Below are 11,148 nucleotides of genomic sequence, written 5' to 3'. Positions count from 1 at the left end.
CCAAGAGAACACACTGAACCCAGAGAACACACTAATCCAAGAGAACACACTGAAACCAGAGAACACACTAAAACCAGAGAACACACTGAACCCAGAGAACCCATTGAAACCAGAGAACACACTAATCCAAGAGAACACACTAAAACCAGAGAACACACTAATCCAAGAGAACACACTGAAACCAGAGAACACACTGAACCCAGAGAACCCATTGAAACCAGAGAACACACTAAAACCAGAGAACACACTAATCCAAGAGAACACACAGAACCCAGAGAACACACTAATCCAAGAGAACACACAGAACCCAGAGAACACACTAATCCAAGAGAACACACTGAACCCAGAGAACACACTAATCCAAGAGAACACACTGAACCCAGAGAACACACTAATCCAAGAGAACACACTGAACCCAGAGAACACACTAATCCAAGAGAACACACAGAACCCAGAGAACACACTAATCCAAGAGAACACACAGAACCCAGAGAACACACTAATCCAAGAGAACACACTGAACCCAGAGAACACACTAATCCAAGAGAACACACTGAAACCAGAGAACACACTAATCCAAGAGAACACACTGAAACCAGAGAACCCATTGAAACCAGAGAACACACTGATCACAGAGAACCCTCTGATCCTAAAGTACAAGATGGGAACCTGTGGCACAGGGTATAAGATTTATTTATTTGTTTGTTTGTTTGTTTGTTTGTTTGTTTTAACAAAAAGGGTTATAATATTGTGAAACTTCTTTAACCCACAAATGGATGTGACATTTTGTGTCCATGTAAAAAAATGTTTTTCATTGCATTCTGCATTTCTGCCTGAATAAACTGCTGCTCAGTGGAGGGTTTTAGTTTTTCACACGTCTCCATGTAAACTCTAGAGACTGGCACATGTGAAAATCCCAGGAGATCAGCAGTTTCTGAAACACTCAGACTAGCCCATCTGGCACTGACAACCAGGCCATAATCAATCAGATTATCAGAGATAACATTGATATATTTATTTAAACATCATGATGTTTCATGTGAACATAACTGAAGCTGTATCTGTGCATTATGCTGCTGATTGGCTGAAATAACCGCTGGATTAATACATGAATGAGTAGTTACATGCATTCATGTTAGTGTTTATATGTGTGTGTGTGTATATGTGTGTGTGTGTGAGAGAGAGACAGATAAAGAGAGACAGAGACAGAGAGAGACAGAGAGAGAGTTGGCAAGTAAAAATATTTTGTGAGCTCTAATTGTATTTCAGTCCTCCATTTTCCAGATCCATTGTGGAAGAACAGCTATACAATGAAATGTTATACAAATACATTACATTACATTTCACTGAGTGCAGAGCAATAGACAATCTCATAGAAAAAAACATTCACATAAAACAGTTCATGAATTAATTCTTACTTGCAGACCTGTTCCATTACAGCCATACTGTAAAACTACCTGAATCAATGTGAACTGCATTGTTGTTGTTGTTGTTGTCATGTTCTGTATCAGTTACTCACCTGTGAGCGTTATGTGCAGTTTCCACCCTTCTATACAAAGAAATGAGTCTGAAATTATTTTAGCACAAGTTTATTCACAATCATTTTATGCAAACACAATAAATAATGACTGGTTCACTCGCAGTTTAAAGTCTAAAGGCCTGTTCAAAGTCTTCACTCATCATAAGGCACATTTGACTCGAACCCTTTACGTTTAAGTCACAGTTCCGACCTGCAGGATGCAAAAGAAGAACTTCTCGATGCAAATCTTCAAATGGTGACTTAATAAATTCACAGACCCCCCATAACCTGGAAGAAATACTTCCTCAAGCCACAATACATATGGTAAGAGATGAGTAAGGTATATGTACAGGTGTTGATTTATGATATATTCTTGCAAAATCATCTTTTTGTGCTTTTATACATGCAAAAAAAACAGACCTGCAACATAAAGCACCAATGCATTATTCCTTCAGTTTGTAATACTTTGCAGTTCTCCTGAATATACAGCCTAAGTGCTTTTAATACTTGAAAATAAGGAAAACATTGTTTAGGACAGGACTTTGTTATCTGAGGACCATCAGCATGTTAGTTAAACTGGTAGCATTCACAAATGGCCCATGGACACCTAGCTAGTATTGGTGTTTGGTCTACCTATTAGCTGTCTAGCTCTGTCTAGCTGTTCAGTTATAGCAATAAAGCACAGGTTCTCTCTCTGGCATAAACTACATTTTCATTCACCCGGATTTTTACGTAACCTACAATTCCCTAGTGAATTAATTTGCAGTGTTATGTGATTGATAAACGTTAAAAGTTCAGAAGTTAAAAAATCTAGGACTTTTCATATGTCGCTTTTTCTATATGAAATACATTTTTCAAGCACACCCAATGTAATAAAATAACAATTTAGATTTCCAGTCTGGAGATTAGTAGACACGTGTACTGTTGTGACTGTAAATATGAATTACAAAAAAGGTGAACGTTATCCATGGTATAACGAGATGCTTTAAAACCGTCTGCCACTCGATGCTACATTATTGCTTGTTTTGTTTACGACCACGAAGTCGGCCCACAAGGTCTGACAGTGAAGGCCACACAGCTTACCCACATCCCATTAGACATTAATCACCATTGCACAGACACAGGAGGCAGTGAGATTCTTGAGGAGCTCTTGAGAGAAGGCAGAGAGAGGCAGTCACAGAGTTTCAGGGTAAAACACATATCCCAGTGAACTGAGCTAGACAAAACCATTCAGTTAAGACTCTTATAACACTTGGTTGTTTCATGCGTCTTGAATATAAGGATTATATCTGGATAGGGATTATCTACATAAAAGTACATGTGATTTCACCCAGAATTCATTTAAAATAGATTTAAAATCTAATTGCTCAAACCACTTCAAAAAGGATGTATGAAACTTTTTAGCCACACATAAGTGTAAATATATCCATCTCACCAAGCCAGATGTTTGAAAGAGATTAAAAACAGAAGGTAGACGTTTTGATTTTTGATGGCGGGAAAAACTGAAATGCTAAAAAAAAGAATAGCGCTGGATGCAGAACACAATGATTAATTCATAGTCTGTTAATGTGTAATACTGAAATCATGTTTCAGCTTTGCTAATGCATGTCCAGATGTTTTAACTACAAGTACAAATAATGTGACACTTATCAGGATACAACCCAAATACAAGACACTGAAATGACCAGGCAGAAACACAGTCTTGAGGGTACTGAGGGTAATGAAACAGACACTCAGGTTTTTATTCACCTTCCAATGTCTGATCAGTCATCGAAGAGCTGAGAGGAGCTTCGGTGAGCACCATTCTGTATGATGTGGCCCTTCCCTCTGGGCCAAAAGTCAGCCCTGAGCAATCGGTAGAAGTAGATGAGGATCATGGTGTCCATGAGGAGCACGGTGAGCAGGAAGTAGCTGCCATGTTGCAGCACAGAGAAGTTGATGATGATGTAATAGGTTATGTAAAACTGGGTACCGAGGCGGAAGGTGACGTAGGTGAAGAGGTTGAAGTACTTGTTGGCGTTGTAGAGACGGGACCCTTGAGCTCCTGCCAGTTTCAGCAGCAAGCGTGCATGGAGGGTCATGCTGTTGACTTCTACCAGGAGGGCAACCGCTGCTCCAGCCACATAGCGCTGGTTGTACAGATTGTACAGGAAGCACCACAACACCTGGGGGTAGCAGATACAGGAAGGAATTCATGGATGCAATTAAGGATGTTTTTGCCCTATGTAGGGGTAATAGCATCGTAATTATGAGGGTGTGGCTTGTGATTTGTTGGAGCATTATGCACAAACATAATGCATAATGCATTCGATGCCTCAGGGTTATTGTGTTATTACGTCTTCTGGAATCTGCAAGCTTTTTTTTGTTTTTGCATTATTTGTGTGTGTGTGTGTGTGTGTGTGTCTGTGTGTGTGTGTTAGATTGCCTTGTTGAATTCTGCCGGCTCAGCAATCTTTATAAAGTCTACTATAAGTGCACATTCCACATTGATTAATAAAGAGCTCTACTTCCATTAGTGTGCCCCAGTCTGATCACCACAATGTTAAGTTAAAGCTTTGGGTTATTAATCAGTTATTAATTTTTAAGCATATTATTCAGGTATTCAGGATCTACAGTGAAACTAATAGCAACATAGTTAGTGGGGTGTTCTGTGAGTCTACCTGGGCAGAGTTTAAAGGTTTAAATAGCATAAAAGTCTATACACTGTTGTTTCTTGTTTGCTTTTTAATATAAACCCACTGGTCATTGGGAAAGGATGGGTAGAGGTTTTTTTATTCAAACTAAGCAGAAGCCACAACTGAGTCTATCGAGAGCAAAAATCAGCTGATTAAACAGGTGGAACAAGGCATGGCTCCTGCTTGATTAGAAACCTGCACTGGCCCTTTCAGGATATGATTGGAAGCCCCTGGTATAAACTTTACAGACTAAATATAAACCAGCATTCAGCTTAGCAAGTAAAATTAAAAAATATTTTAGTATTGTCATGACATAGGTAGATTGACTAGATGTTTCTCACTCATGTTACATAACTAACCCAGACTTTCACACACAGTGCCATGCCTTGTCCTGGGAACCCTAGCATTTTATCCAAGCCCTTATTTTCATTGTGAATGTTACTGTGCACCACAAATATAGTGAATAAAGTTATAAATAATAAAGGTAATAAAGGTAAGGTGTATAGTAGTCTATAGTCAGTGGTGCTTGCCTCCTCAGGCAATGTTAAAACCCATCCATAAAATAATACGATGCTAAACTTACTACTGGTTAACTTACTATAGTGTCCTAATGCTCCTTTTTTTGTGAAGGCGATACACAGAGAACATCTGCGTCCTCATGATAAAGCACGGTCATTGCTACACCATGTTGCATATTTTTCATTGTTCTGTGTTGCACAAACTTACCAAGAAGTGATGGAGCAGGAACTCCCATGATCCTAGGGCATGTCCTGAAAATATGATGTCACCAGCATCTTGCACAAAATAACCTGTGGCAGTAAAAACCCAGGATTAGTTCAGGGTTATGTTTTGCATAACAGTGTTCCTGTGTCAGTACAAATCATGCTTTCTATTCCGTAATATATATTTCTATATATAAAGATGGATATATTTTATGCATCTGCACATGTGCGGCATTGAAATAAACCATGTGAGATTAATCAAGACTAGAAAGTATTGCTGAAATTAATTTATATTCATCCATAAAGTCTTATATCTTTAGATAAAAAATCTCATTGCTCAGTATTTGCAATACATGCAGGTTCATTCCATAGAAAGTTAAAGGCATTGTTAATGGAGAGTAATCAGTTCACAATCCAGGAGAATATGACTGTGTTTCCTAAACAAGCTGAAGTGGATATGACCTTGTTACTGACCTGCTGAAACACTCACGAGCATGTAGCAGACTGGTGTGGAGAAAGAATGCATGTTACTCAGCATCTCTGGCCATAGGCTCACACTGCAGAGTGATAAAGTAATTACAGATAAATTCCTTCCACGTGAACAATTAATCTTCATTTTTTTTTATATCACAGAGCTGTCATGAGATTTTCTTTAGTAGCCACCACATGGCAAATCACAGGTTTACATTAATACACTCCTTCTAACAAATTCCTGTTTCTATAGTAACAGCTTACAAGAGGACTTATATAACAGACGCTCCGGATGAACTGAATTTTTGTCTAAAATTCCACAAGCAGAATTCCTTATTTAAGATTTATAAAAGGAGCTTTGTAACAGTCTTTTAAGTTTTCCATCCCAGGGAGGTCTTCAGGATGGAGGACTTCGCACAGTTGAAGTTGAACCCTGATACACTCCTTGGCTGTTAAAGTAATAACACACTTGCTGTAGGAAAACCTACAATGATCAGGATGAAAAGAGCATGACACCACCCCGGTATAGATTATTTTCCTGTAACAACACTGTCATTAGAATCTGAGCTCAGGTTACTGTTTGCTTGCATGTTAGTCAGGAAGAAAACCTCCTTGTGGGGCTTCCTCCTACATCCCAAAAGAAAAACACACAGGTAGACAGATAGGTGACTAAATTATGCCTAGATATGAATGAATAACTGTGTGTGCACTTGGTACCCTGTGATTTACTGATGTCCCGTTCAGAGTGAATGTCCATCTCACATCCATTGTTTTTTTCCTCTCTTCACTTTAACCAGGATGGGAATGAGTGGACATTGGGGGGAAAATATATATAAATTGCAAAAAAAATAATAAATAAAATATTACATCTAAAATATGTGGTAATTTGCAGAATGTTAAAAAATATTAAATAAAAATATTTCCACCGCATAATGATTCTTAACACACTGACGCTTTTTATTTTGTTAAGTAAAACAAACAAAAAAACAAACCAGGACAATAAACTATCGATTACAGTAAGCTGACCTTTTGGTTCCAGATCTCCCTGCGATCTTCCTAGGCTTTAGATTTCTATTTCTTTATTCTCAAAGAGTTTCATACATACATTACACATAAAAATATAGAATGCTTAAAGATTTGATGTAGGGCCCTAGTTGCTCGATCAGAGAATGCTAGACTCCAAGTAGAATGCTTTGAGGAGTCTAAACCCTTTAACAGTTTTTTTCTAAGAGAGCGTACATGCTAATATATCACCAATACATCGAAATAAATCTTTTATACTTTTCTTGTCAAGGAAATAAAACTCAATCCCTGTGTTATCAGTGGAAGTACACCTTATCCATCTCACATTTTCAAACACACACACACACACACACATTAGCATTTCCACACCATCGTTTAAATGAATTCTACATGAGCAGAATCAGTGTGGCTTACCAGGTGATGGCCCATGGGCCGGTGAGCAGTGAATGGACCAGAGACACGCTGAGGTTTCTCCACTTCCAGGAGCGAAGCTCATCGTGCTCTACTACTTTAGGCAGAGGAAGCTTCCTTAGGAGATGATGGACCACCCTGAACATGAGAGAGAACAGCAACACTGAGAGAACAGGGTTCTGGTCCACCATCAACAACATTCCGTCCATCGTCTCCCGCCTTTCTTTGTAAGGTCCCCTGTGGTGTGCTCTGGGCTTCCTAAGGCTATCCCTTCACTGTTTGGTCTTTCTTGGTCCTCTTTGTATTCCTTATTAGCCTTCACACATTGTCTTGCATTTCTCAGCTCCCGGAGGCAGAGAGAGTCTTAATTCTGTGCATTATTCCCCTCCCTCGTGTCGAGAAGACTGCTGCTGCAGCTCCTGCAGGCTGAATGGTGTGAGAGGGGTGATGGAAAAAGAGGGGGAGTGGAGAAGAGAAAGGAGAAGACAAGAGAAGGGAAAAGGGAGGGGTGTAAGCTCAAAAAATGGCCAGGAACCAAGGAGGAGCTACGTCGCATTATTTCATGAAATCATAACAGGGATGTTTGAGCCACAAGCCATCACTTTTTTTTTCAAAGCACTGAAACGGCCAGACAAAATGGCTGATTGTTTCCATCCAACAATGTGTTGTTTATGTGTCATGGACAAATTGCAGGCATTGTCACGAGATACGCAGTTCACCATTTATTTGCTGCTGTCACTGGAATTCCAATGAGGTGCTGCAGAAACGGTCTCTAACAAACACATTCTGTCATTTAAATCCAACACCCACTTTCTGAGAGAGAGAGAGAGAGAGAGAGAGAGAGAGAGAGAGAGAGAGATAGCAAGTGTGTCTATGTATGAGTGTCGGGTGTGTGTCAGAAAGAACCACTATCCCCTCACACACACACACACACACACACACACACACACCACCCCCACCCTGAGTCCCCACTCCCTTTCAGTGGGGGAAGGGTGATGAGACTAGTCATACGTCATGCATGATGAACAAGCAGTAGCCAAACACTGAGCACAGCCTCAGCAAGAACAACCAGCCTTTAAAAAAGTTTTTAAAATATTACAAAATAATTAATTAAATAAATAAATAGATAAATAAATAACATTATTATTATTATTATTATTATTATTAATAGGGCAGCAGTCTCATCTATATCCAGATTTCTGTAAAGCTACTTGTTATAAGTGCTATATAAAATTAATTCCAATTAAAGAAATAAAAGTAGTATCCTAGCTAGTTGGAGCTATCGGTCAGCTCATGTATATGGAAGAGGATAATGCTTTTCTTCAAGTGATTTACACTGACATAGAGTTAACATCTAGAGAGAGTTCATCAGTTTAGCTGGAAAAACTCAGAAGCTCCAAAGCTCCAGATCCTGCCATATGTCAGTCACTGCAATCTAGATCTGGAGCTATCAGGGCCATCTAGGTAATGGCACAGGCTCTCCAAGAAAGATCACAACTTGACCAGTGCACTACACTCTATATACTCATTATAGTCTCTATACTTTAGATCTGTGCCCTCTGCTCTGTGATACAGCAGAAGCAGTAGTGTCAAGAACGTGCTGTAACTTGTCTCAGAGGAAGCACACTGGACAGTAATCTGTCAGCTGTCGTATGATAAGAGGGTGGGATTTGGCAGGTAACATACTGTACACACATAATATTGCACCATAGCCTTTATCAAACTTCCATATAGCAATTTTTCATACTTGTCTGAAGTTTTCAAAATGTGGTTAGAGAAGAATAAATCACAAATCACAGGACTCAGTTTGAATGAATCCATGGTCTGGAGCTGAATATTATGAATGGGAATGAAAATATGCACAAGAGGGCAGCACAAACACACACCAGGATGCATTGCCCTTTTCTCTAATTAGGTTATTAATGGCTGTTAATCAGAAAGTGAACAAAGTGTGTTTGAATCACTTCCTTAATGAACAGCATATTTGCCATATAGCCAGGAAGTCAGTTCAGTTTAGACAGGAAGTACAAAAAAATCTCTCAGCTGAAAATCATATACTCTTATAACTAACAGTCAGCATTACACAGGGTTTTATTTATTTTCTTATTTTATGAATTTCTTTTTCTTCGATTTTTTTTATTTCTTTTTCGGTTTAAAGACTGATCTGTAAAACTCCTATACTCCTTTTGGTATAATTCAGATAACATCTGAGCATGTGTGGGTTAATTAAATGAACCCAAAGGGGCAAGGGAAAACTCTATGAGTGTCCTTGTCTGAAAACTTTAAGTGATTTATCCGGGCACAAGTAAGGGGGATTAAAGGCATAGCTATAGGGTCTATAGTGGCCTCAGTGGACTCTAACCTTTACCTCCATACTGTAACCTCAGAAAGTCTCTGGTCTTTATGCCTTAATTAGTTGAATCATCTCTCTCTCTCTCTCTCTCTCTCTCTCTCTCTCTCATAAAAAAAAACCTAGAATGACCTCAAGGCTGCCAAGAACTAACAGCTCTTAATCAGTTGTGGTCAATGTGGGCCTCAGTGTCTGAGAAAGCCTGTCACTGAGTTGGACTTCATTCATCTGAACGCAGGGAAACGTTGTGTGATTAGAGCACTGGAATGTGTGAAAGATATCTCACATCCTTACATCCTCCAGACCTGCATCACTTTGATTAATGCCTTACACACTCATTCACAGATGGACACTAATGTATTTAGCCTAACCACTGCATGCACTAATTATAAAAATAAATGAGAGGATTGCGCTCTGAAATGGGGTTTCAATAACCAACAGCTCGTGTTATCTGATACAGACAGATAGAATAATAGAGATTCTCTCACTGTGCTACTTCCCACGAACAAACACACTCATTAATGGCTCAAGCAATTGTGTGTGTGTGTGTGTGTAATTGTGAGTCACTGGTTAAAGTGCTATTGCCTACAACCACTGCTCTACAGTTGTGCAGATATCTCAGTCGAGTCTAAACAAATCAAATCTGCTGTGTTCAGTATGTTGTGTGTAAAAGCACACTGTAATGTTTCAGACCCAGGTTCCTTGTAATAATCTACAGCAATGGTGCAGTGGTGGCTCAAGTGGTTAAGGCTCTGGGTTGTTAATCAGAGGACCAGGGTTCAAGCTCCACTGTTGGGTAACTGAGTAAGGCCCTTAACCCTCTCTGCTCCAGGGACGCTGTATCATAGCTGCCCCTGACCCCCACTTCCTTATCTGGGATATGTGAAAAAGGGAATTCCACTGTGCCATAATGTATGTGTGGAGGTAATAAAGGCTTCATGCCCTCAGTTCAAGCTCATCAACTCAGCTTTTAACAATGGACTTTGTCACTAAGTAGCTTTACAGAAATATCTATATTAAGAGCATAAATTTTACATTTAAATATTTGTCTCTAATAAGCAAGTCAGGTGACAGTGATAAGGAAAAACTCCCTGAGACGGCATGAGGGAGAAACCTTCAGAGGAACCAGACTCAAAAGGGAAGCCATCCTCATCTGGGTGACACTGGACAGTGTGATTACGAATAATTTCCCTTCTAGTATACTATATGGCAAAAAACATGGACGTTCACACAGTACTTAATAGCAAATCACAGCATCCATTAAGATTAATTAAGTTTAATACTTTAGTTTACATACTTTAGTTAACAAAAAACTGCTCATTGAGGAGGAATGTGCTAAGCCTCTGAGGTTTGCATACATAGCATTTCCCAAGCAATCTCAAGCAATAAGGGATGACTGATCTATAGTCTACATACTAATTAGAATATTTAAATGATAGTGATTAGTAGAGCCAATCATTTATATAATAAGCTGAATTAGAATCTCAGAATAATAGAAGCAGTGATATTTGCCGTCAGTGTTAATCATGTTTGTATGAACTTTTACACTCGAAGACTGTCCGGTTGCATATTTCCCCTGTGTTGTGTGTTGGCTTTACAGCTCAGTCATCAGCAAGGAATGCACAGAGCTGTTGTTCTCACTGAAACCGAGCGCTCCAAAGAACTAAAGCATGCGGTGGAGCAGTATCACTGAAAACCTCCACCTGTTTCATTCCTTACTGCTTATGTGTTTTTATGTCTCCCTAATTAATGTGATATGCTTTGTTGCAAACATATTTATTCACTGTGACAATTCACTCTAGTCTATACAGAATTAATGTGGAATTATGTTTGATTATGTTTATGTTCCTATACAGACTCTCAGCCTGTGTGTCTTTTCCTGGGTGACCAATCCCGGGTGGTGTAGTGGTTATCTGCTATAAGAGCATCAAATCTGTTTATTAGTGGCGATTTGAGTGTGTCTCTCTCAAATCACCA

At 39.2% G+C, this 11,148-nt stretch overlaps 1 protein-coding gene across 1 annotated transcript; it reads right to left on the bottom strand.

The window, feature by feature from the left end:
- Window positions 1-1,132: 1,132 nt before the first annotated feature.
- On the bottom strand, window positions 1,133-7,364 carry LOC131368453 (TLC domain-containing protein 1-like). Its single transcript, XM_058414600.1, has 4 exons — window positions 6,825-7,364; window positions 5,391-5,473; window positions 4,921-5,003; window positions 1,133-3,684 (listed from the first exon to the last, which is right to left on the bottom strand). Exons 1-4 carry the CDS (start codon window positions 7,028-7,030, stop codon window positions 3,283-3,285), a joined length of 774 nt encoding a protein of 257 aa, XP_058270583.1. The 5' UTR covers window positions 7,031-7,364; the 3' UTR covers window positions 1,133-3,282.
- Window positions 7,365-11,148: the final 3,784 nt, after the last annotated feature.

The sequence above is a fragment of the Hemibagrus wyckioides genome, linkage group LG17, assembly GCF_019097595.1.
Source record: "Hemibagrus wyckioides isolate EC202008001 linkage group LG17, SWU_Hwy_1.0, whole genome shotgun sequence".
NCBI classification, from domain to species: domain Eukaryota; kingdom Metazoa; phylum Chordata; class Actinopteri; order Siluriformes; family Bagridae; genus Hemibagrus; species Hemibagrus wyckioides.
Note: the sequence above shows the minus strand (reverse complement) of the source record. Positions and strands in the feature narration are given on the sequence as shown.